General features: G+C 45.6%; 1 protein-coding gene across 1 annotated transcript in view; it reads left to right on the top strand.

Moving 5' to 3' along the window:
- Positions 1-27,643, top strand: part of LOC144592981 (serine/threonine-protein kinase OSR1-like) — a 119,622-nt gene continuing 91,979 nt past the window's right edge. The window contains exon 1 of the mRNA XM_078398387.1: positions 1-148. Within this exon, the coding sequence (XP_078254513.1) occupies positions 79-148 (70 nt within the window). The 5' untranslated portion in view covers positions 1-78. The remainder of the gene's footprint in view (positions 149-27,643) is intronic.

Here is a 27,643-nt window from a genome sequence, read left to right as displayed (position 1 = left end):
CCGGCCGGGTGGCATGGCAACAGGGCGGCGGGAGCAGACAGGCCGCTCCGTCTCCTCGCTCCCAGCATCAGCGCCAGCATGGCCGACGACCACAGCGCGCTGCCCTGGTCCATACAGCGCGAGGACTACGAGCTGAAGGAGGTGATCGGTGAGATGCCGCCGCACCCTCGCGCTCGCGCTCACAGAAGGCGGCGGGAGGAGTTAGGCCCCGCTGACTGTCCCGGGGTGGAGGCTGCAGCAGCGGGAAGGCCGGGCCGGGGACACCAGCGGAGGGGAGGGCTGGGGAGGGAGAGGAGCCAAGAGGAGAACTGAGCAGGGGAGGAGGAGGAGGAGGAGGAGGAGGTGGTGGGAGAGACCCGGGCAGGACTGGGAAATGGGGGAGAAGGGAAGACCAGGGGAGAGGAGGGAATGGAGAGAAGAGAAGGGGAGAGGAGAGAAGGCCAGGGCAGGACTGGGAAAGAGAGAGAAGGGGAGAGGAGATGAGGGGAGATGGGGGAGGGAAGGGAGGGAAGAGGAGAGCAGAGAGAAGAGGAGAGGGGAGAGGAGTGAAGGGCAGGACAGGGGGGGATAGGAGGGAAGAGAGGGCAGGACTGGGAAAGGGAGAGAAGGGGAGACCAGAGGAGGGGAGAGGAGAGTAGCCCAGGGCAGGACTGGGAGAGGAGAGAAGGGCAGGGCAGGACTGGGGAGAGGAGGGAGGGAGGGCAGGACTGTGAAAGGGAGAGTAGGGGAAACCAGAGGAGAGGAGGGAAGGGAAGGGAGAGGAGGGAAGGGAAGGGAGAGGAGGGAAGGCCATGGCAAGACGGAGGAGAGGAGGGGAGACCAGGGCAGGACTGGGAAAGGGAGGGGAGTTCGGGGGAGACCAGGGCAGGAGAGAGGAGAGGAAGGGAGACTGGCAGAACTGAGGAGGGGAGGGGAGGAGAGGAGATCACGGTGGGACTGGGAAGGGAATGGGAGGGGAGAGGAGGTGAGACTAGGGCAGGACTGTGGAGAGGAGGTGAGGCCAGGGCAGGACTGTGGAGGGGAGACAAGAGGAGACAGGGCAGAACTGAGGAGATTAGAGGGATCAGACCAGGGTAGGACTGGGGAGATGGAGAGGGGAGAAGAGGGCAGAGGAGAGGGGAGGGGAGGAAGGGTGACCGGACCGGAAGAGGGGATGGGTTGAGGAGATGACTGGTGGGGATAGGAGAGGAGGGAGGGAGAGGGGTGACCAGGGCAGGACTAAGGGGGAGGAGGAGAGGGAGGGGGACCGTGCAGGGTGGGATGAGGAGACAGGGGTGGGGATACGAGAGGGGGAGAGGAAGGACAGAGGTGGGGACGGGATGGGCAAGAGAGGGGACGGGGATAACAGAGGAGAGAGGGCAGGGGAGAAGAGAGGGCGTGGGCGGGGTGAGGAGATCAGTGGCAGGGGAGGCCATGCCAGTCTGTTGTCTCAGCTTAGTGCAGGAGAGGCTGTTTTATATATTAATGCAAATGTGACTGCTGTGTATCTCAATGCACATTCTATATCTTAGTGCCGGGTGGGCTGTTTTATATCTTAATACAAGGGAGGGGTGTTCTATATCTTAATGCATCTGGTCTGTATCTTTAGTGCAGGGAGGCTTTTTTACACCGTGCCCTCCACAATGTTTGGGACAAAGACCCAGCATTTATATAATTGCCTCTGTACTCCACAATTTGAGATTTGTAATAGAAAAAAAAATCACATGTGGTTAAAGTGCAATATTGTCAGATTTTAATAAAGGCCATTTTTATACATTTTGGATTCACCATATAGAAATTACAGCTGTGTTTATACATAGTCCCCCCATTTCAGGGCACCATAATGTTTGGGACACAGCAAAGTCATGTAAATGAAAGTAGTCATGTTTAGTATTTTGTTGCATATCCTTTGGGTTAAGGAGGCATTTAAACATGCCTAAGCAACTACAATCACCTGTGAAGCCATGTGTCCCAAACATTATGGTGCCCTGAAATATATAAAAACACAGCTGTAATTTCCACATGATGAAACCAAAATGTATAAAAATACCCTTTAATAAAATCTGACAATGTGCACTTTAACCTTGTGTGATTTTTTTCTATTACAAATCTCAAATTGTGGAGTACAGAGGCAAATAAATAAATGATAGGTCTTTGTCCCATTATGGAGGGCACTGTATATGTGCAAGGGAGGCTGTTGCAAATCTTAAGGCAGACAAAATGTATAGTGTAGTGGAGCAGACAAAATGTGCATTCCTTCTCTCCAGAGATGCTGCCTGTCCCACTGAGTTACTCCAGTGTTTTGTGTCTATCTTTAATGCAGGGCAGACACCTCTGCATCTTAATGCAGAAGAGATGGCTATGTGTTTTCATGCATGGGGCACCTCTAAATAACTTAATATTGTGGAGGCTGGTCTGTACCTGAGTGCAAGAGAGGCTGTTTTTTATCTGAGGTAGACAAGAAATGCTGGAGTACTACACTTCCTGTTTTATATCTTAATGCAAGGGTGACTGCTCTGTATCTTATGGCAGAGCAGGCTGCTCTATGTATTTATAATGCATAGAAACATGGAAAAATGGGTGCAGGAGTCGACCATTCGGCCCTTCTAGCCAGCACTGCCATTCAGTTTGATCATGGCTGATCATCTAAAATCAGTACCCTGTTCCTGCTTTTTCCCCATATCCCTTGATTCCTTTAGCCCTAAGAGCTAAATCTAACTTGAAAACAATGCAAGGGAGACTGCTGTGTGTAATTTTACTGCAGGAGAGGTGGTTTTATATCATAATAATGCAAGAGAGACTGTTGTATATCAGTGCAGGGAAATCTTTAATGCAGGGGATGCTGCTCTGTGTGTATTCAATACTTGAAAGGATGCCGCATGTCTTAGTGCAGGTGAGGCTGTCTTATATCTTGATGCAGGAGGCTGCTTTATATCAATAAAAGGGAGGTTGCTGTGTATCATAATGCACAGGAGCTACGTCACTTCATGCAAGGGAGGCTTATGTTTTTAGTACAAGAGAGACTGTTTTAGAACTTGCATGTCAATCAATAGTCAATAGTCGTTTATTTGTTACATACACATAAATGTGTAGTAAAATGAAACATTACCCGCAGTTGAACAATAAGACCAATAAGATTAATCAATAAAAATGATTGCTTTATATTAAGTAATGCAGGTGAGACTGCTTTATATCTTTAATGCAAGGCCTCCAAATTTGAGGAAGGATATTCTTGCTATTGAGGGCGTGCAGCGTAGGTTTACTAGGTTAATTCCCGGAATGGCAGGACTGTCATATGTTGAAAGACTGGAGCGACTAGGCTTGTATACACTGGAATTTAGCAGGATGAGAGGAGATCTTATCGAAACGTATAAGATTATTAAGGGGTTGGACACATTAGAGGCAGGAAACATGTTCCCAATGTTGGGGGAGTCCAGAACAAGGGGCCACAGTTTAAGAATAAGGGGTAGGCCATTTAGAACTGAGATGAGGAAAAACTTTTTCAGTCAGAGAATTGTGAATCTGTGGAATTCTCTGCCTCAGAAGGCAGTGGAGGCCAATTCTCTGAATGCATTCAAGAGAGAGCTAGATAGAGCTCTTAAGGATAGCGGAGTCAGGGGGTATGGGGAGAAGGCAGGAACGGGGTACTGATTGAGAATGATCAGCCATGATCACATTGAATGGCGGTGCTGGCTCGAAGGGCCGAATGGCGTCCTCCTGCACCTATTGTCTATTGGCAGTTTTATATTTTAGTGCAGGGACCCAGCCTTATATTTAATGCTGGGGAGACTGCTCTATCTCTAATTATACATTTCAAGGTATTCCTGCATTTTTTAATTTTTGAAAATAATGGTTGTTTTTTCATCCTTTCAGAATCATTTCATGTAAAGGCCTACTTACTGTCTGTATGAAGCAGCAGGTCTTTGCCTGAAATAATAGGCAAATAATTAAATTGTTAAATGATTTGTTTGCCTGGAGGCCTGTTCAACCTGATGGTGTTTGAGTCTGGATGAGTAATGCAGTTATTTTCATTTTCGTATTGAATGTGGAATTAGTCTTGGGAGGATAGAGGGAGAATGGAGTTCACTGCATTTAAATATATATCAGTCCAGACACTTGTAATGCCACGTTTTCATCTCAGCTGACTTACTGTTTTAAGCAGCAAATGTCTGCAAGTTAACGACCAGGCCATTTGGTGAAAGGATGACGTGCATATTCTGTTGTACCATGCAGTAATTCAGCTGACATGTATAAATCATCTGTTAAATGTAACTTGCGTTAGTCTTATTCTCCAACAAGATTATTTCCACGAAGATTGCAAAAATTACAGCTTTTTGAAAAGATTGGAATGCATGGAGAATTTGTAGCAAAGTCACTTCTGTGTTTCAGTTCAGAATTGTACTTGTGAAAGAAAATATTTAATTTACAGCTGCCCAACTAAGAAAGTTCAATCAAAGCTCAATCAAGTGTTAACTTGAAATCAATGAATGAAGGGTGTGCGGGCGTGGAGTAATTGGAGTGACGTTCAGTGTTTCGTGTTGATCCTGTCTCTTGTCAGTGGGGAAATAAACATAATTACATTGCCCCAATGATTTTGGGCTGAGTTCTTGTCTGTCTTGGAGGCCCAGGGTTGGGGGGTGGGAGGGGAGTTGGGGGGGGTGGGGTAAAATACCTTTTTTGTTAACTCTTGTCAGGTCTTTGGGTTTGTGATTAGATTGTGATATACCTGCCTCGAGACTTGCTCAGCTAAATATATTTATAGATTAAAATACCAAGGTGACTGGTGCTATCAAGGTGAGCAAGGTTGTCTAGCAGTCTAGAGTTACTATTTATACAGTAACTCTCTCCGCAGCTGGTCAGAGTGGGTGATATTTGCAGGTTGAGATATTTTCCTCTGCAGAGCAATTCTGAAAATTGCAATTCTTTCATGGTACAGTCTCCAACCATGTCTGTACGTTCTCCCCGTGCGTGACCTGCGTGGGTTTTCTCCGAGATCTTCGGTTTCCTCCCACACTCCAAAGACGTACAGGTTTGTAGGTTAATTGGCTTGGTAAATGTAAAAATTGTCCCTAGTGGGTGTAGGATAGTGTTAGTGTGCCGGGATCGCTGGTCAGCGCGGACCCAGTGGGTCGAAGGGCCTGTTTCCGCGCTGTATCTCTAAACTAAAACCAATAATTGATTTCTATAAATACTATTATTAACGCAGTTGTGTGCCACGGGGTCATGACCCGAAATGTCACCCATTCCTTCTCTTCAGAGATGCTGCCTGTTCCCGCTGCGTTATTCCAGCTTTTTGTGTCTACCTTCTGTAGTTTACTTGCTATGTTGTTTACTTTTCATTATTTTTGATGGTTGAAAAGGTTAATTGGTTACTAACTTGATAAGCAGATGATTTAAAAATACTTCCGGGTGACACAAGGAACTGCAGTTGCTGGTTTAGAAAAAAGGGCACAAAGTGATGGAGTAACTCAGTCATTCAGCAGTTCGAGCAGCATCTCTGGAGAACATGGATAGGTGATGTTTCACAGAGTGCTGGAGTACCTCAGCGGGTCAGGCAGCATCTGTGGAGAACATGGATAGGTGAAGTTTCACAGAGTGCTGGAGTAACTGAGCGGGTCAGGCAGCATCTGTGGGGAACATGGATAGATGACGTTTCCTCTCACAATCCATGTTCACCTATCCATGTTCTGCAGGAACCACTGAATTGCTCCTGTATTTAGTATCTTTGGTTCATGGGCCATGATGATGATGGCAAAATAGAGGCAGGTATCTCATAACAATACGCAAAAAATAGATAGGTGAATGCACAGTCTTCTCTGGTCAGACACAAAATGCTGGAGTAACTCGGCGGGATAGGCAACATCTCTGGATAGAAGGAATTGGTGATGTTTTGGGTGTCTCCAGCACTTTGTGTCTAACTTGGGTGTAAACCAGCATCTGCAGTTCTTTCCTGCACAGTCTTTTTCCCAGGGTAGGAGAATCAAGAATAAGAGTGCATAGGTTTAAGGTGAGAGGGCAAAAATTTAGTAGGAACCTGATGTGCAACTTTTTCACTTAGAGGTTGGTGGGAATATGGAACGAGCTGCCAGAGGAGGTTGTGAAGGCTGGTACTATAAACAACATTTAAAAGACATTTGCCCTTGTATAGGGATAGGGAAGATTTATAGAAACATAGAAAATAGGTGCAGGAGGAGGCCATTTGGCCCTTCGAGCCAGCACCGCCATTCATTGTGATCATGGCTGATCATCCACAATCAGTACCCCTGTGCCTGCCTTCTCCACCTTCTGTGGCAGAGAATTCCACAAATTCACAACTCTCTGGGCGGAATTTTTTTTTCTCACCTCAGTTTTAAATGGCATCTCCTTTATTCTTGGACTGTGGCCCCTGGGTCTGGACTCCCCCAACCCCCCCCCCCCCCCAATTTATGGGCCAACGCAGGCAGGTGGGACGTGTGTGGAATTGGGTACCTTGGTTTACATGGATAATTGGGCCGATGGGCCTGTTTCCATGCTGTATGACTGACTCGAGGGAATAAATTAGAGGGGAAACTTCCTAATCTGTGCCAAATGTAGGGAAACTTATGACATTTATGTTTATTATAAATAGATGTATAATGTCCTTAATTATTCTTAAGCAGATCTAACCTGAGTAGTTTTACCTTTGTTCTAGATATTTGAATGGTTAGTTAAGCATGCATCTGCAATTGGCAGGTCCCTGGCACTTTTTTTAGTTTAGTTTATTATTGTCCCATGTACTGAGGTACAGTGAAAAGCTTTTTGTTAAATGCTGTACAGGCAGTGAAAGACTATGCATGATTACAATCAAGGTGTCCAGATACAGGATGAGGAGAATTACGTTTAGTGCAAGGTGAAGTTCAATTAAAGATAGACCAAGTGTCTCCAATGAGATAGGTGGTAGGTCAGGACTGCTCTCTAGTGGGTGATTGGATTGCCTGATGACAACCTGGGAAGAAACTGTTCCAGAATCTGGAGTGTGCGTTTTCACACTTCTGTACCTCTTGCCTGGTGGGAGAGGGGAGAAGAGGGAGTTACCGGGATGAGACTGGTCCTTGATTATGCTGCTGGCCTTTCCAAGGCAGTGAGAAGTGTAGATAAAGTCAATGGAAGGGAGGTTGATGGTCTGGGCTGCATCCACAATTCTCTGCAGTTTCTTGCGGTCTTGGATGGAGCTGTTCCCAAAGCAAGCTGCGATGCATGCCGTTAAAATGCTTTTCATGGTGCATCTGTAGAAGTTGGTGAGAGTTGTTGGGGTCATGCCAAACCTACTAAGCCTTCTCAGGAAGTAGAGGGGTTAGTATGCTTTCTCTTCCATTGCTTAGAAATGACTGGACCAGGACAAGTTGCTGGTGATATTCATAGCTGGGAACTTGGCTTTCAACCATCTCTCTGGATTGTTGGGTTATTGAACTTCTGACCATGTATGTATGAGCACCACTGCATCACTTGCTGCTTCTGTAAGGTGACTACACAACGCACAAAGTTATGGAAACGCTAATTCAGGTTTACCACTGCTTTTTATAAATGCAGAAATATGGGCTCTAAACTGAGTAATTGCAAGGCAACAAGTTCACTTTGAACTTTGGTTTATATTATTCCTGAGAAAACTAATGCTGAAGTATCTTGTATCTTGTGGTCATCACTTCTGAAGAGTCCACCAGGGACTATACTGGAAGGAAAAAAAACTGCAGATGCTGGTTTAAATCGATGGTAGACACAAAATACTGGAGTAACTCAGCGGGTCAGGCAGCATCTCGGGAGAGAAGGAATGGGTCTACTTTATTGGAATTATCCTATACCCACTAGGGCCAATTTTTAACACTATCCTACACCCACTAGGGACAATTTTTTACATTTACCAAGCCATTTAACCTACAAACGTGTACGTCTTTGGAGTGTGGGAGGAAACCGAAGATCTCGGAGAAAACCCACGCAGGTCACGGGAAGAACGTACAAACTCCGTACAGACAGCACCCGTAGTTGGGATCGACCCCAGGTCTCCGGCGCTGCATTCACTGTAAGGCGGCAACTCTACCGCTGCGCCACTGTGACTGCCCTCACGTTATCTATGGCTATAATTTAAAGCAAGACCAACTTGTATTTAAAGTGCTTTAACATATCTGCCTGAAACAATTAAAGCAATTCACATTACAATGAAGATAGAGACAAAATGCTGGAGTAACTCAGCAGGGCAGGCAACATCTCTGGAGCGAAGGAATGGGTGACGTTTCGGGTCAAGATCCATTCCTTCTCTCCAGAGATGTTGCCTGTCTGCTGAATTACTCCAGCATTTTGCCTCTATCTTAAGTGTAAACCAGCATCTGTAGTTCCTTCCTTCACATTGCAATGAGCTATTTTTGTGTAGTGGTTGTACCTAACATAACACAATATTAAACAAAGGCTCCATTATTTATTCCAAGCCCTTGAGGTGTGTTTTAAATGTATTGGCACCATTTGAAGATGAGCAATGAGGGCTGTAGGTGAAATGACCAACTTTCTCCTGCCCTGAGTTAACAATGTTATTTGTAATCACACTGCAAACTTTGACAGAATAGGCAGCACCGTTCCCCTTTCAACACCTCCACACTCTCGTCCAACTCGCTGCCGCTGCATTTGTCCGCTTCTCACCTTGTTCATCTAGTCATGTTTTAAAAGACACAGCTTGGAAGCAGGCCCTACAGTCCACCGAGTCCACGCCGACAATCGATCACCCGCTCTTCACTTTCTCATCCACTCCCTGAGCCGAGGGGCAATTTTACAGGTTAATTAACCTGCAAAGCTGCATGTCTTTGGAATGAGGGAGGAAACAGGAACACCCAGTAGAAAAGCTCATGGTCACAGGAAGAATGAGCAAACGCCACATAGGCAGCACCTGTCAGGATTTGTCAGAGAAGCATCTGCACAGGCTACTGCATCCGCATTACGTTTAAAGATGCATCTTGCAGCCATCCCTCTGATGCGTATTGGCTGTGCCAAAGATGTGTGGTGTTGTATTGACTCCTAGTCCTTAAATCTCTTGTCCTCTTACTGTTATCATGGGTGACTTTAATCTACACATAGATTGGGCCAGCCAAATTGATAGCAGCGCTGAGGAGGAGATTTCCTGGAATGTATACGGGGTGGTGTTTTAAACCAATATGTAGAAGAACCGACTAGAAGGCAGGCCTCTAGACTGGGTATTGTGTAATGAGGAAGGATTAATTAACGATCTTGTTGTGCAAAGCCCCTTGGGCAACAGTGATCAGGAGTGTGACACGTAGTACAAGAAAATAACTGCAGATGCTGGTACAAATCGAAGGTATTTATTCACAAAATGCTGGAGTAACTCAGCAGGTCAGGCAGCATCTCAGGAGAGAAGGAATGGGTGACGTTTCGGGTCGAGACCCTTCTTCAGACTGAAGAAGGGTCTCGACCTGAAATGTCACCCATTCTTTCTCTCCTGAGATGCTGCCTGACCTGCTGAGTTACTCCAGCATTTTGTGAATAAATACCTAGGAGTGTGACACAGTTAATTCAGAGACCAAGGTCCTGAACTTAAAGAAAGGAGACTTTGAAGGTATGAGATGGGAATTGGCTAGGATAGCCTGGCAAATTATACTTAAATGGAGATGCAATGGCAAAGATTTAAAGACCGCATGGATGACATTGTTCATCCCTGTCTGGCGAAAAATAAAACGGGGAAGGTGGCTCAATTGTGGCTAACGAGGGAAATCAAGGAAAAGGCATATAAATGGGCCATAGGAAGCAACAAACTGGGACTGGGAGAAATGTAGAACTCAACAGAGGAGGACAAAGGGGTTAATTAAGAGGGGGAAAAAGAACATGGAAGAAAGCTTGTGGGAACTATAAAACCTGACTCTAAAAGCTTCTTTAGATATGTAAAAAGGAAAAGATCAGTGAAGACAAATGTAGGCCCCTTACAATCAGAGACAGGTGAATTTATAACGGGAAACAAAGAAATGGCAGAACAGTTAAACGGATACTTTGTTCATATCTTTCTTAGTGAAGGCAGAATCAATCTACCTAGGGGACTGAAGATCTAGTGGGAGGGAGGAACTGAAAGGAATCCACATTAGTCAGGAAATGGTGTTGGGTAAACTGTTGAGGTTGAAGGCAGATAAATTCCCATGGCCTGATGGTCTGCATTCCAGAGTGCTCAAGGAGGTGGCCCTAGAAATTGTGGATGCATTGATGATCATTTTCCAATGTTCTCTCGACTCTGGATCAGCTCCTGTGGACTGGAGGGTAGCCAATGTAACCCCACTTTTTAAGAAAGGAGCGAGAGAAAACTGAATTATAGACCAGTTAGCTTGACATCGGTCGTGGGGAAGATGCTTGAGTCGATTATTAGTCTGAAGAAGGGTCTCGCCCCGAAACGTCACCCATTCCTTCTCTCCTGAGATGCTGCCTGACCTGCTGATGTTACTCCAGCATTTTGTGAATAAATACCTTCGATTTGTACCAGCATCTGCAGTTATTTTCTTACACAAAGATGTTATAGCAGCGCATTTGGAAAGCAGTGACAGGATCGGTCAAAGTCAGCATGGCTTTATGAAGGGGAAATCATGCTTGACTAATCTGGAATTTTTTGAGGATGTAACAAGTAGAATGGATAAGGGAGAGCCAGTGGATGTGGTGTATCTGGACTTTCAAAAAGCCTTTGACAAGGTCCCACACAAGAGATTAGTGTGCAAAATTAGTGCACATGGTATTGGAGGTAGGGTATTGACATGGATAGAACTGGTTGGCAGACAGGAAGCAAGGAGTAGGAATTAACGGATCCTTTTCAGAATGGCAGGCAGTGACTAGTAGGGTGCCGCAAGGCTCGGTGCTGGGACCCCAGTTATTTACAATATATATATTAACGATTTAGACGAGGGAATTAAATGTGACATCTCCAAGTTTGCGGATGACACAAAGCTGGATGGCAGTGTGAGCTGCGATGAGGATGCTATGAGGCTGCAGGGTGACTTGGATTGGGTGAGTGGGCAGGTGCATGGCAGATACAGTATAATGTGGATAAATGTGAGGTTATCTACTTTTGTGGCAAGATCAGGAAGGCAGATTATTACCTGGGTGTGCTTGTACATCAGTCACTGAAAGTAAGCATGAGGGAAAGCAGGCAGTGAAGAAAGCTAATGGCATGTTGGCCTTCTTGCAAGAGGATTTGAGTTTAGGAGCAAGGAGGTCCTACTGCAGTTGTACAGTGCCCTGGTGAGACTGCACCTGGAGTATTGTGTGTAATTTTGGTCTCCTAATTTGAGGAAAGACATTATTGCTATTGATGGAGTGCAGCGTAGGTTTACCAGGTTAATTCCTGGGATGGCTGGACTGACATATGATGAAAGAATGGGTCAACTGGGCTTGTATTCGCTGAAGTTTAGAAGGATGAGAGGGGATCTTATAGAAACATATAAACTTCTTAAAGGATTGGATAGGCTAGATGCAGGAAAAATGTTCCTAATGTTGGGGGAGTCCAGAACCAGGAGTTCACAGTTTAAGAATAAGGGGTAGGCCATTTAGGCCTGAGATGAGGAAAAACATCTTCACCCAGGCAGTTGTGAATCTGTGGAATTCTCTGCCACAGAAGGCAGTGGAGACCAATTCACTGAATGTTTTCAAGAGTTAGCTTAAGCTCTTAGAGCTAACGGAATTAAGGGATATGGGGAGAAAGCAGGAACGGGGTACTGATTTTAGATGATCAGCCATGATCATATTGAATGGCGGTGCTGGCTTGAAGGGCCGAATGGCCTCCTGCACCTATTTTTCTATGTTTAACCCTCGCGTCTATTTCTAAAATAATCAGACTGCTTGTCTACCATGCCGGCCAGATGAACACAACCCTCCTATTGAATAGTGGGAAGATTTGAGCCCGTCACAAAGCTCATTAACTATTTACAAGCCGTGTCTCTCTCTGACAGTTGCATTTCACATACTTGTCATATTTGAGCCTAAGTTGAGCTTCAGGCCCTGTATCCAAGCAAGCAACTAACTGAGTCTCTCTTTTAGATTCACTGGTCTGCTACCCTCAATCATACATACATAGATACATAGACAATAGGTGCAGGAGTAGGCCATTCAGCCCTTTGTGCCAGCACTGCCATTCAATGTGATTATGGCTGATCATCCACAATCAGTACCCCCGTTCCTGCCTTCTCCCCATATCCCTTGATTCCACTAGCCCTAACAGCTCTATCTAACCCTCTTTTGAATGCATCCAGTGAATCTGCCTCCAGTGAATGCATCCAGTGAATCTGTTGTGAATTTGAGAATTTCACAAATTCACAACTCTCTGTGTGAAAAGAATTTTCCTTGTCTCAGTTCTAAATGGCCTCCCCCTTATTCTTTAGCTGTGACCCCTGGTTCTGGACTCCCCCAACATCGGGAACATTTTTCTTGCATCTAGCATGTCCAATCTCTTAACAATTTTATATGTTTCTACAAGATCCCCTCTCATCCTTCTAACCTCCAGCGAATACAAGCCCAGTCGCTCCAGTCTTTAATCATTTGACAGTCCCGCCATCCTGGGAATTAATCTCATGAACCTACGCTGCACTGCCTCAATAGCAAGGATGTCCTTTCTCGTGTTGCAGTTATCTCTGGTTGCAGCTTCAGAAAGGATGGGTTAGGCAGCATGGTGTGCAGTTCTGGTTGCCTCGTTGCAGGGAGGATGTGGAGGCTTTGAAGAGGGTCAGAAATGGTGCACCAGAAAGCTGCCTGGGTCAGGAGGTATTAGCTATAAGGAGAGGTTGGACCCCATTTTCTCTGGTGTGTCGGAAACTGAGGGGAGTCCTGACAGAAGCGTGTAAAATTCTCAGGCGTAGATCGCGTCGACACTACCTTTCCCTCAGGGAGGGAATGACAAAAACTAGAGGGCATACCTTTAACCAGTTCAGTGCCACACTCGAGTGTACTCGGGTCATGGCCAATAGTGGAAACAACTTGGCGGTGAACAGGTTAAAGGTAAGAGGGGCAAAATTTAAAGGAAATGTGTTGAACAATTTTATTAGAGTACTGGATGCCTAGAAAATGCTGCCTGGGATGTCAGCAGATGCAGATACAACAGGGGGATTTAAGAGGCTTTTAGATAGTCATGTGGATATGCTGGGGTGGACGAATATGGAGTATGTGCAGGCAGAGGAGATTGTGGAACTTGGCTGGCACTGACATTATGGGCCAAGGGGCCTCTTCCATGTTGGACTGTTCTATGTTTTAAGTAGAATCGAGCAGTGTTCTGCATGCCTTTTCTATTCTACTCAAGCAGGCTTGACAAACCAAAATCATTTTGTGGTGATCAGATTCTGTTTAATATAATATTAGCTCGTGGGTAGGCAAGAAAGAAAATGGTGCTGGTGTGGTGACCTTTTGCCAGCATCAGAAGAGATCCTGGCGAGAAGAGAATGTCGGTGGCTGATCAACCAAGGAAGGTGATGACTGGAGGCCCACAGCAGCCTGGGGATTGCCTGAATTTATTCTCGCATTTATGTCAAGAGGGCTTGTATACAAAAACAGGGATGGAATGGCTGGTAAGGCCGCATTTGGAATATTGTGAGCAATTTTGGGCACCATATCTAAGGAAGGATGTGCTCGCTCTGGAGAGGGTCCAAAGGAGGTTTACAAGAATGATCCCAGGAATGAGTGGGTTGATGAGCGTTTGTCGGCACTGGGCCTGTACTCGCTGGAGTTTAGAAGAATGAGGGAGGACCTCATTGAAACATCCAGAATAGTGTTCGGCTTGGATAGAGTGGATGTGGAGAGGATGTTTCCACTAGTGGGAGAGTCTAGGACTAGAGGTCACAGCCTCAGAATTGAAGGACGTTCTTTTTCGGAGGGAGATGAGGAGAAATTTCTTTAGTCAGAGGGTGGTGATCTGTGGAATTCTTTGCCACAGAAGGCTGTGGAGGACATCTGTAGGTATTTTTAAGGCAGAGATAGATATATTCTTGATTAGTACAGGTGTCAGAGGTTATGGGGAGAAGACAGGAGAATTGAGTTAGGAGGGAGAAGATAATTCAGCCATGATTGAATGGCGGAGTAGACGATGGGCCGAATGGCCTAATTCTACTCCTATCCCTTATCTTTTGAATCGGGCACTGCTCAAAACAACTGGAGAGTGGACTGGACTTGGAAAATGGTGCCAAAATGTGGCACCTCTCGCATGCGGTCGCAGTAGACTATTTCTGTACAATTGCTAATCGGGGATGGTGGAGCAATACTCTACTGGAGTGTTTGCAAGAAAAGAATTTCCTTCCCTGTTTGCACTTCGCACAACAAAGCACCATTGAACCATCAATTTTGTGCCTGTTTACAATTATCTTGAAGGCCTGGTTTCTTCCTGTCTCTAAATGGTCTCCAGTCTTAATGATATGAGCTCCCCAAACCCCCAGTTCTGATCTTGAACATTCTTAATTTAGTTGGTTCTGTTGTTGACTGTGGTGTCTTTGTCTTGCGAGGTCCTGTGCTTTGCGAATTCTAGGGCTAGAATTCCCTAACCCTTTCTTCTTCCCCACCTCAGTTTATTCTTATTCCTTTTGATCAAGGTTTTAGATGTCTTCTCTGCCATCTCTTGTGGCATGTTGATGAGGCTTTTATGCAGTGCAGTTTCCTAGGATATGTTGCTTAAATTTCTGTGTGAAGTGATATTGCTGGGAGAGATTTGCTACCCTGTTGGCCAAATTTCAGTCTGACATTTCATAAGTTCACTAGTTGTAGTAGCATAGAAACATAGAAAATAGGTGCTGGAAGAGGCCATTTGGCCCTTCGAGCCAGCACCGCCATTCATTGTGATCATGGCTGATCATCCACAATTAGTAACCCGTGCCTGCCTTCTCCCCATATCCCTTGATTCCGCTAGCCCCTAGAGCTCTATCTAATGCTCTTTTAAATTCATCCAGTGAATTGGCCTCCACTGCCTTCTCTGGCAGAGAATTCCACAAATTCACAACTCTCTGGGTGAAAAAGATTTTTTCTCACCTCAGTTGTAAATGGCCTCCCCTTTATTCTTAGACTGTGGCCCCAGGTTCTGGACTCCCCAACATTTTTCCTGCATCCAGCTTGTCCAGTCCTTTTATTAGTTTATACGTTTCTATAAGATCCCCTCTCATCCTTCTAAACTCCAGTGAATAGCAGAATTGGGCCCTTCGGCCCATCAAGTCGACACCATTGAGTCATGGCTGATCTATCTTTCTTCAATCCCATTCTCCTGCCTTCTCCTCATAACCCCTTACACCCTTTCTAAGCCGAGTGTATAAAGCTCTGAGGCAATGCAGTAGAGCAGGTTAATAATCGTCATACAATCATGAGTTGTCCAGAATAGAAACGACCTCTTTGTCCCAAATTGCCTAATTCTATTTGTCTGTGCCTGGCCCATATCACTCCTCTTTGAGTCATCTACGTTAAAAGGACTAATGATTGTTTGTGTCCATATTAATCGTTCTCCACATATTCCCGATGTTGAGGGGAGTCCAGAACCAGGGGTCACACAGTTTAAGAATAAGGGGTAGGCCATTTAGGACTGAGATGAGGAAAAACTTTTTCACCCAGAGAGTTGTGAATCTGTGAAATTCTCTGCCACAGAAGGCAGTGGAGGCCAATTAACTGGATGTTTTCAAGAGAGAGTTAGATTCAGCTCTTGGGGCTAACAAAATAAAGGGATATGGGGAGAAAGCAGGAACGGGGTACTGATTGTGGATGATCAGCCATGAACACATTGAATGACGGTGCTGGCTCAAAGGGCCGAATGGCCTACTCCTGCACCTATTTTTCTATGTTTCTATTCTGTACAAACCAACACAATCGCACAGTACCCTCGCTGGATTTTTGAATCGTCTCACTTGTGGAAATATTTATAATTCTCTGTGCCTGGAGTATGTTGTTTATTTAAATAAGATGTGCATGGCCTGATGCAGTGCCTGCTTTGGCTTTCACTGAGTGGAATTAGTCTCATGATTGAATTCCTTGTCGATTCTGAATGCCCTTGTCGATTCTGAATGCCCTTTTGAAGTTCTGGCCTGCATTTCCTGAATGTTATTTCCTAACAGCTAACAATGCTGGACATTTGTGTGGTGTTACTGATGTATGCAGCTATTGTTCAGATCTGAAACTAGTGCAGTGCTGGGCTTTGGCCATTGTGTTAGATTAAAGGAGATCAAATGAGAGGGAGTTTACAATTTAGTGCAACAATGATGTGTTTACCTCAGCGTGCCTGTAAATCCATTTGTCTGACATTGGATAAGCTGAACAATCTCGAGTTGTTGAAAATGTGTTTTGTTGTTCCTTCCTAATTTTATTGTTAAATTGAAGTGGGGCAGAGTATTCATGTGCTTTTTTAACTGCACTATAAAGTTAGCATGCCACCTTTTTAGTGTTTTTGAACTGCACCCGTGCCTTTTCCCCTCAAAGCTGAATGACTTTGATATTCCTCCTCCAAAAGCAAGATTCAAGATTCAAGATATTCAAGATATCTTTATTTGTCATCCAAAAAACAAGTTTTTTGGACGAAATTTCGTCACCCACAGTCCAACAATAAGAGCAATAAAATAAGCAAATTACACAACCCCAACCAACACAAAACCCCCCAAAAACAAACATCCATCACAGTGAGTCTCCTCCAGTCCCCTCCTCACTGTGATGGAAGGCCAGAATGTCTTTTCTCTTCCCCTGCCGTCTTCTCCTGCGGTCAGGCTGTTGTCGTTGCCATGTTCCAGGCTGCGCCGGACGGTGAAATGTCCGCAACGGGCCGACCCAAGCCCCGCTGCAAGTCGGGGCGGTCGGGGCTCCCGACATTGAAGCCCCCGCCGAGCAGAGAAAATTCCGTGGCCTATTTCAGGCCGCGCCGGACGGTGAAATATCCGCGGCGGGCCGACCCAAGCCCCGCGATCCGGGGCGGGCGAACACGCTGCCGCTGCCGGAGCTCCCGATGTCGGCATCCACGCGGCCCGAGCCTAAGGCGAGTCGCAGCCGCTCCCGCAGCCTCCGAGAACGGCCGGCTCCGCTGATGGTGAGTCTGGTCCGCGGGCTCTGCGAACCAGAGCCCTGGAGGCCGCCAGCTCCAGGAGTTGGGCCGATGGTAGGCCGCAGCAGAAACGGAGACACGGCCCAGAACACAAAGGTCGGGTCTCCGTTCGGAAGGGACACATATTTACAATGTTACAGTTCCCCCCCTCCCCCCCACATACACACATAGTACACAAACACAAAAACACCACATCACAACTACAATTAAGACAACAAAAACAACAAAAACACAAAGACAAATGGACTGCAGGTAAGCCGCAGCTGCTAGGGCAGCGCCGCCATCTTCAGAATCTTGCAGGAATACATTAAGATACATTAAATGCATTAAATTCATCATATGTTGAAAGACTGGAGCTACTAGGCTTGTATATACTGGAATTTAGAAGGATGAGAGGGGATCTTATCGAAACGTGTAAGATTATTAAGGGGTTGGACACGTTAAAGGTAGGAAACATGTTCCCAATGTTGGGGGAGTCCAGAACAAGGGGCCACAGTTTAAGAATAAGGGGTAGGCCATTTAGAACTGAGATGAGGAAAAAAAAATTCAGTCAGAGTTGTGAATCTGTGGAATTCTCTGCCTCAGAAGGCAGTGGAGGCCAATTCTCTGAATGCATTCAAGAGAGAGCTAGATAGAGCTCTTAAGGATAGCGGAGTCAGGGGGTATGGGGAGAAGGCAGGAACGGGGTACTGATTGAGAATGATCAGCCATGATCACATTGAATGGCGGTGGTGGCTCGAAGGGCCGAATGGCCTCCTTCTGCACCTATTGTCTATTGAGAGTGACACGGTTAATTCAGAGACTAGGGTCCTGAACTTAAAGAAAGGAGACTTTGAAGGTATGAGACGGGAATTGGCTAGGATAGACTGGCAAATTATATTTAAATGGAAATGCAATGGCAAAGATTTAAAGACCGCATGAATGAACTCCAAACATTGTTCATCCCTGTCTGGCGAAAAATAAAACGGGGAAGGTGGCTCAACTGTGGCTAACGTGGGAAATCAAGGAAAAGGCATATAAATGATTGAGAATGATCAGCCATGATCACATTGAATGGCGGTGCTGGCTCGAAGGGCCGAATGGCCTCCTCCTGCACCTATTGTCTATTGTCTAAAGATGAACCACTTTGATATTCCTCCTCCAAAAGCAAGATGCTTTAAATTGCATCTGTCATTTCTGCTCAATTTTCAGTTACATTAGTCTTCCCTTGAAATGGACTACTGTCCTCCTCACTGTTGTAATGTTGTCAAAATGTTGTGTAGTCTGAAAATATTGAAATTGAGCTACCAATATCTAAGTTTATGATATCTGTTGAATAGGCAACATGGCGATTACAATAATGCCAGTCTTTGGAGATCCCACTGCCAACATCACCACTGAGAGAAATATATATTCCCCCCAGCTCTGTATCGCCAGTGTCTCTCTCTCTCTCTCTCTCTCTCTCTCTCTCTCTAACACTATTTTTTTCAATGTCCCATCTTTCCCTTTATGTCTATTCCTGAGTCAGTTTTACACATGGAAACATGCCCTTTGGCCCAACTCATCCATGCCAACCAAGATGCTCCACCTTAGTTAGTCCCATTTGCCTATGCCTATGCCTGCCTAGACCTTTCCTATCCATGTACCTGTCCAAAATATCATCTAAATGTAGTTATTGTACCTGACTCAACTACTTACTCTGGCAGCTCGCACCATATACCCACCACCCTTTGTGTGGAAGATGTAGTACGTGACCCAACTACCTCTTCTGGCAGCATGTTCCATATACCCACCACCCTCTGTGTGGATAATGGGTTATTATCCGACTATTGTTTGAAATTCCTTTACACATTTTCACAACCTTGATCAATCTTCTTTGTTTTTTTCATTAAGAGACTCAGTAAGGTTTAAGGGCCACCATTTTTCCCCAAATAAATCTGTGCTGATTGATCCTCCTTAACATTTGCTTGGTCAAATAAGGATTAAGTTAGTCTTTGACGGCACTAACTTGTAGTGTTTGCATAACCAACACTGGGCTGGCATCTTGTTATTTGTTGACTATCTTTTTTTGTTCTGAACAAGAGTGGCATTTACACTTCCTCTATGAAATTAAAGATTTTAAATATATATATACTCTGTGTGACAGTGTGCTATGAATGGCTGAATTAACTAACTTTATATTTTTGATTATTTTCTAAAGGAGAGGATCCAGAAATCAGAGATGCAAAGGGACTTGAGAGTGGATTCCCAAAAAGTTAATCTGGAAGTTGAATCAGTAGTAAAGAAAGCAAACGCAATGCTAGCATTTATTTCGAGAGGGCTTATGTACAAAAACAGCGATTTTTTCTCTCTCTGAGGCTCTATAAAGCGCTGGTCAGGCTGCATTTGGAATATTGTGAGCAATTTTGGGCATGTTGTCCGAGAAAGGATGTGCTGGCTCTGGAGAGGGTCCAGAGGAGGTTTACAAAAATGATCCCAGGAATGAGTAGGTAAACATACGATGAGCGTTTGACGGCACTGGGCCTGTATTCGTAGGACTTTAAAAGAATGAGGGGGGACCGCATTGAACTGTAGAGAATGGTGAAAGGCCTGGACAGAGTGGATGTGGAGAGGATGTTTCCACTAGTGGGAGAGAGTCTAGGACCAGAGGGCATAACCTCAGAATTAAGGAACGTTCTTTTAGGAAGATGATGAGGAATTTCTTTAGTCAGAGGGTGGTGAATCTGTGGAATTCTTTGCCAAAGAAAGCTGTGGAGGCAAATTCAATGGATATATTTAAGGCAGAGATGGATAGATTGTTGATTAGTACGTGTGTCAGAGGTTATGGGGAGAAGGCAGGAGAATGGGATTTGGAGGGAGAGATAGATCAGCCATGATTGAATGGTGGAGTAGACGATGGGCCGAATGGCCTAATTCTACTCCTATCACTTATGACCTTTTTGAAACCGACTGACGTGATTGGCTTAGTTACTATGAATACTAATTATGTATTTAGGTGGACATGTCACCTATTGTTATACATCCTGAATAGTGAGTGAATAGTGGGCTGAATTTTAAATTCTGGGCATCATGCCTATTCAGTAAAAAGATACTGTGTCATTGATTCAACCAATAGGTTTCCCAAATGATTAGCCGGCTAATTCTCCCACAGGTCCCTTCTGATGTTTTTGAAACAAAATTCTTAAATATGCACATCCTTGTAAAAAGATGCGGTTTTGTCCTATTAATAGAGAAGTATTACAAACCAACGGTCCCAGATTCAATCCTTGGTATGAGATGCTCTGGCTAATTTTAGCAGAGCCTTGCATGATTTGCTGGCAGGAAGACTTGTAAACAAACTGAAGTTGCCTGTTCAGCCGCGGCTTGTTCTGTGTTAGAAACATAGAAAATAAGTGCAAGAGGAAGCCATTTGGCCCTTTGAGCCAGCACCGCCATTCATTTTGATCATGGCTGATCTTCCACAATCAGCAACTTGTGCCTGCCTTCTCCCCATAGCCCCTAGAGCTCTATCTAACTCTCTTTTAAATTCATCCAGTGAATTGTCCTCCGCAGCCTTCTGTGGCAGAGAATTCCACAAATTCACAACTCTGGTTGAAAAAGTTTTTTCTCACCTCAGTTTTAAATGGCCTCCCCTTTATTTGTAGACTGTGGCCCCTGGTTCTGGACTCTCCCAACATTGGGAACATTTTTCCTGCATCTAGCTTGTCTAGTCCTTTTATCATTTTATACATCTCTATAAGATCCCCTCTCATCCTTTCTCAACTCCGGTGAATACAAGGCCAGTCTTTCCAATCTTTCCTCATATGACAGTCCCTACATCCCGGGGATTAACCTCGTGAATTTATGCTGCACTGCCTCAATAGCAAGGACATTCTTCCTCAAATTAGACCAAAACTGCACACAATACTCCAGATGTGGTCTCACCAGACCCCTGTATAACTGCAGAAGGATCTCTTTGCTCCTGTACTCAAACCCTCTCGTAATGAAGGCCAACATGTCATTAGCTTTCTTCACTGCCTGCCGTACCTGCACGCTTACATTCAGTGACTGGTGTACAAGGACACCAAGGTCTCTCGTTACACTTTCACTTTTCCTAATCTGGCACCATTGAGATAATAATCTGCCTCGTTTTTGCCGCCAAAGTGGATAACCTCACATTTATCTACATTATACTGCATCAGCCATGCATCTGCCCACTCACTCAACCTGTCCAAGTCACCCTGCAACCTCCTAACATCCTCTTCGCAGTTCACACTGCCACCCTGCTTTGTGTCATCTGCAAACTTGCAGTGTTGTGGAGCAATGGTATACTTGCAATGCAGCAATTGTGTGACAGCCCTCATTGTGTACCTGGCCACTTTCTCAAAAGTTGCGCTGACCAAAGGGCTGGAGTTTTAACAAATATCTTCAAACGTCTTTCACTACTTTAATCCGAGGGCCCCATCTGCTTTCAGTGGGCAGAGAAGAAGAGCAAGGTGCCACGCCTCCCTGGCCACTGAGCAGTGGCACTCGTGTCCATTGCGATGAAGTGTCGAAAGGTTGATTCATGACGCAGATCGACTCCCGCCTTGCCCACTGCAGTTCGCCTGCTGCCAGAACAGAGCAACAGAGGTTGTGTGGTGTTGCTGGCTCTCCACTCTGCACTGGACCGCCTGGCTAACAAGAGCATGTATGTCAGGCAAACGTGGCGTTCAATACTGTCATCCCTAACAAACCTGCTGTCAGGGAGACACAAGATGCTGGAGTAACTCAGTGGGTGAGGCAGCATCTCAGCACCCGAAACGTCACCCATTCCTTCTCTCCAGAGATGCTGCCTGATCCGCTGAGTTACACCAGCATCTTGCGTCTGCCTTCGATTTAAACCAGGCCCACTACAACCTGCAGTTTTCTTTCCTACAAACATGCTGTCAGATTGGGGAACTGGGTCTACTTGGGCCCTCTGCAATTGGATCGTCTGCTTCCTCATTAGCAGACCTGTAGATTTGTCAACAACGCTTCCTCCTCGATAACCATCAACGTGAGTGCTCTGTAAGGCTGAGCTCCGTTCCCTGCTTTACTCGCCCATGATTGTAGGCAGACACTGCTCCAACAACATCTTTAAATTTGCAAAAATGATCTCAGTGTTATTCCACAAATAGCAGGTAGCAGTGAGCAGGATCGAGATAAACAATCTTATTTAGTGGTGCCAGAACAACAATCTTGCTTTCAACATAAGCGGGGTGAAAGAGCTGGTTATTGACTTCAGGAAGGGGAAGCTGAGGATCCATGAACCTGTATTGCCAGGTCGACGGTGGAGAGAGTCAACAGCTTCAAGTTCCTGGGCATACACCGAAGAGCCAAAACATTATGACCACTGACAGGCCAAGTGAATAACATTGATTATCTTGTTACAATGGCACCTGTCAAGGGGTGGGATATATTAGGCAGCAAGTGAACAGTCAGTTCTTGAAGTTAATGTGTTGGATGCAGGAGAAATGGGCAGGAGTAAAGACCGGAGTAACTTTGACAAGGGCCAAATTGTTCTGGCCAGACGACTGGGCCAGAGCATCTGTGAAACGGCAAGGCTTGTGGGGTGCTGCAGTGGTGAGTACCGACCGACAGTGGCTCGAGGAGGGACAAACCACAAACCGGCGACAGGCAGGGAGTTGGGCGCCCAAGGCTCATCGATGCGCGAGGGCATCGAAGGGTATCCCGTCTGGTCCGAACCGACAGAAGGTCGACTGGGGCACAAGTCACAGAAAATGTTAATGGTGGTGACGGGAGGAATGTGTCACAATACACAGTGCATCGCACCCTGCTGCGTATGGGGCTGCACACGGAGGACCAACAGCATATTAGGCAGGTGGGCATAATGTTTTGGCTGATCGGTGTACATACCTGCGGTGTGGGGATTGCTGGTTGGCGTGGCCTGTTTCTGCGCTATCTCTAAACTAAACTACAATCTGCAGGTCCTTATTCTTTCAAGAACTTCATTGTTCTGTTCCTGGTGGATATGACAATTAAATACTCTTATCTCTCGACTCTGAAATGTCTTTTTTTTCCTTCTCCCACCATAAGCAAAGATCTCCAACCTGAATGACTACCGCCCGGTTGCCCTAACGCCGATAGTCATGAAGTGCTTTGAAAGGCTGGTCCTCTCACACATCAAATCCAGCATCCCTGACTCACTGGACCCACATCAATTTGCATACAGGGCAAATAGATCCACAGAGGACGCCATCTCTCTGGCTCTTCACAGTGTCCTGACTCACCTAGAGAGACAGGGCACGTACGTGAGGATGCTATTCATAGACTATAGTTCCGCCTTCAACACGGTCATCCCCACCAAACTCCACCAGCTAGGCCCCAGCTCGTCGTTATGTGACTGGATCCTGGACTTCCTGCTGGAACGACCGCAGGCAGTGAGAATGGGCCCGCACCTGTCCTCCATTATCACCCTGAGTACCGGCACACCACAGGGCTGTGTTCTGAGCCCCATGCTCTACTCCCTCTTCACACACGACTGTGTTCCTGCATTCGACACCAACACCATTGTCAAGTTTGCAGACGACACAACGGTGATCGGGCTTATCACCAATGGGGATGAAACAAACTATAGAGCGGAGGTGCAGAACCTGGCGGACTGGTGCTCGGATAACAACCTGTCCCTAAATACCACCAAGACCAAGGAGCTGATCATCAACTTCCGTAGGTCACATAACGGGGAATATGCCCCGATCTCTTATCAACGGGGACAGTGTGGAGAGAGTGTCCAGCTTCAAGTTTCTGGGCACTCACATTTCGGAGGACCTAACATAGTCCACTAACACTGCTGCGCTGGTCAAGAAGGCACAGCAAAGACTGTTCTACCTAAGAACACTGAAAAAGTCTGGTCTACCCCAACAGCTGCTGACAACCTTCTACCGCTGCACCATAGAGAGCATCCTAACGCATGGCATCCCTGTGTGGTACCTCAGCTGCACGCAGGCAGAAAGGAAAGCTCTACAGCGGGTAGTCCATAGAGCTCAGAGGGCCATCGGAACACAGCTACCAGACTTGGAGGACATCTACAACACACGATGCCTCAGAAAAGCCACCAGCATCCACAAAGACTCTTCACACCCCTGCAACAGTCTGTTCGAACTCCTTCCATCGGGCAGACGATACAAGGCCTTCTACGCCCGCACCTCCAGACTCAGGAACAGCTTCATCCTCAGGGCCATAGCTGCTATGAACCAGTCCTGCTGAGCCGGATGGTCACAACGCATAGATCAACTTGCACTTTACCCTGTCTAAAACTGTTACAATTGTTTCGTTGGGTTGCTGTTGTCTAAATTACTTAAATTATTGCATTGTATGGGAGGCGCATTCCCAATCTCGTTGTACCCCTGGGTACAATGACAATAAAGATATATTGTATTGTATTGTATTGGGCTTCTGGTTAGGAACAGTTGTTCATTGATACTAACAGTTATTCATCTGATTCTTCAGCCTTACTTTGAAAGATGCAGAATCTTTGTCGGAGATGTTGAAAGCTCCCCTGATGGCTCAGAATTTTCCAATGAGTGTTTCTGCAGATAAAGAAAACCTAGATGGCAGCTTTATGCTGAACACAATAGTGTTCTGTTGTGTAAGTTAACAGATGAGTTGCCAGAGAAACAGACAACTGATCTGGAGATAAAAACAGAACATAATATAAAGACAGAACACATTTTCCAAGCTCTATCTGTAGAGAAAGAATCGGTTAGTGTTTCACGCTTGTGACCATGCATCCAAATAGAAACATAAAAAATAGGTGCAGGAGGAGGCCATTTGGCCCTTATTAGCCAGCACCGCTATTCATTGTGATCATGGCTGATCATCCACAATCAGTAACCCATGCCTGCCTTCCCCCCATATCCCTTGATTCCGCTAGCCCCCAAGAGCTCTATCTAACTTTCTTTTAAATTCATCCAGTGCATTGGCCTCCACTGCCCTCTGTGGCAGAGAATTCCACAAATTCACAACTCTCTGGGTGAAAAAGTTTCTTCTCACCTCAGTTTAAAATGGCCTCCCTTTTGTTCTTAGACTGTGGCCCCTGGATCTGGACTCCCCCAACATTGGGAACATTTTTTCTGCATCTAGCTTGTCCAGTCCTTTTATAATTTTATACGTCTCTCTAAGATCGCCTCTCATTCTTCTAAACTCCAGTGAATACAAGCCCATGTTTGAGTCCTAAAGCTGAAGCCTTAACCCGCTTCCTTTACTGATACTTTACATGCTGACTATTTCTATCATCTTTGACAAGAATTCACAGCAAACAAAAAGCACCATTTGGTTCAACCAGCCTATGCCAAAGTTTACGCTCCACTTGAACCACCTTCATCTTATCCAAATCTACCAGCACAATCCTGGATTCCATCTCCCTTGTCCAGACTCTTCCTCAACTGTGTCTTGATCTCAATGGGATTTATTTTTGGATTTCTACCATCTAATATTTTGCGTTTGAATTGCTTATATGGAAGCCCAGGTTCTGATCAAAGTAATGTAATGGAAAACATGGATAGGTGATGTTTTGGGCTGGGACCTTTCAATCTGAAAAAGGGTTCCAATCCAAAATGTCACCTATTCATGTTCTCTAGAGATGCTGCCTGACCCACTGAATTAATGACTTTGTGTCTTTTGTTAACCAGCATCTTCAGTTACTTGTGTCTCTGGGTAATTTAATGCGTTTACTGAATGGGGCTCACAACAGCCAGAGTGGACTGGTGTTTGAAGGAATAAATGTTTACAATGGTGGATGGGTTGTCAGTCCAGGAGCGTGCTGTATACTGAGTGAGACAAAATGCTGGAGTAACTCAGCGGGTCAGGCAGCATCTCTGGAGATAAGAAATAGACGACGTTTCGGGTCAAGATCCTTCTTCAGACCAAAGATACTAGAGGAACAAGATAGACCACTCGACCCTAAAAGCCGTAGTATGTCACGGCGCCATTTTAGTAGGCAGAAACTTGCAGAAACATTTTAAAAGAAAAATAACAAAAATCTGTGAGTTGATAGATGAGATATATTCTGCATTTTTATGGTATCATCACACATACTGTTCCCCCAAAACACTGATTACACTGCGAGAGGCATAACGAACGGCGTTTTGGCCTACTAAAATGGCGGACATTACGCTCCTTTGCGTACTACACTTCAATATCGGCGATTTCAACGGAGTGGTCCATCTTGTTCCTCTAGTATCTTTGCTTCAGACTGATGTCAGGGGAGGGGGCGTGACAAAGGTGGTATGTAGTCGGAGACAGGAAGTCTGGTGGGAGAACTGGGAAGGGGGAGGTGAAATATACTGAGTGGCGTTGGAGTTGCTGTTATTGGGGCAAACAGCATATTAAATCATATTCTTTTGACGAGAGCGTTGCAAATGATAAAACAGCTTTGGGGCGTGGGCAGATGAGTCACTAACTGCAGCCACTGTATTTGTGCAAGGCTTCCAGTCAATGGTGATCTCCCCCAGCATGATGTGTAGGAGTAAAACTGCAGATGCTGGTTTAAATCGAAGGTAGACACATAGCTGGAATAACTCAGCGGGTCAGGCAGCATCTCGGGAGAGAAGGAATGGGTGACGTTTCAGGTCCCCCAGGATGATGATAGTGGAGACCATCATGAATAGCAAGGCTCTTGAATACCACAGGCATGTGCCTAGCCTGTCTTTCTGTACTTTGTCATTGCCTTTGATGTGCCAGCCCATACTTGAACATTGTTCGGCATCCTGCTTGCAGGCACACACTGCTTCATTTTTTGAGGAGTCATCACTGCAATTAAATTGCAGTCATGAGTAGACATAGAAAATAGGTGCAGGAGTAGGCCATTCGGCACTTCTAGCCTGCACCGCCATTCAATATGATCATGGCTGATCACCCAGCTCAGTAACCTGTTCCTGCCTTCTCTCCATACCCCCTGATCCCTTTAGCCACAAGGGCCACATCTAACTCCCTCTTAAATATAGCCAATGAACTGGCCTCAACTACCTTCTGTGGCAGAGAATTCCACAGGTTCACCACTCTGTGTGAAGAAATGTTTTCTCATCTCGGTCCTAAAAGACTTCCCCCTTATCCTTAAGCTGTGACCCCTAGTTCTGGACTTCCCCAACATCAGGAACAATCTTCCCGCATCTAGCCTCTCCAACCCCTTAAGAATTTTATATGTTTCTATAAGATCCCCCCTCAGTCTTCTAAATTCCAGCGAGTATAAGCCTAGTCTAAAAGTATAAGCCAAGTAAAAAAGTAATGTTGTCTTGATGTCAAAGGTAATCTCTCTCACCTTGCTTCTGGAATTAAACACTTTAATCCATATTTTGATAAACTGTAAAGAGGTAGCGACAAAATGCTGGAGTAACTCAGCGGGTCGGGCAGTATCTCTGGAGAGAAGGAATGGGTGACGTTTCGGGTCAGGACCCTTCTTCAGACCTGAAACGTCACCCATTCCTTTTCTCCACAGATGCTGCCTGACCCGCTGAGTTACTCCAGCATTTTGTTTCTACCATGGGTTTAAACCAGCATCTGGATTTTTTTTTCTAAACTGTAAAGAGGTCTGCAGCCAGATGTTCCTGATGAAACAAGATGAACAGGTAGAAGAAACAAGGAGCTGCAGATGCTGTCTTATACCAAAGAAAGTTTAAAAAATGCTGGAATAAC

The sequence above is a fragment of the Rhinoraja longicauda genome, chromosome 4 (assembly GCF_053455715.1).
Source record: "Rhinoraja longicauda isolate Sanriku21f chromosome 4, sRhiLon1.1, whole genome shotgun sequence".
Lineage (NCBI taxonomy): Eukaryota > Metazoa > Chordata > Chondrichthyes > Rajiformes > Arhynchobatidae > Rhinoraja > Rhinoraja longicauda.
This window is presented reverse-complemented; position numbering and strand designations above follow the sequence as displayed.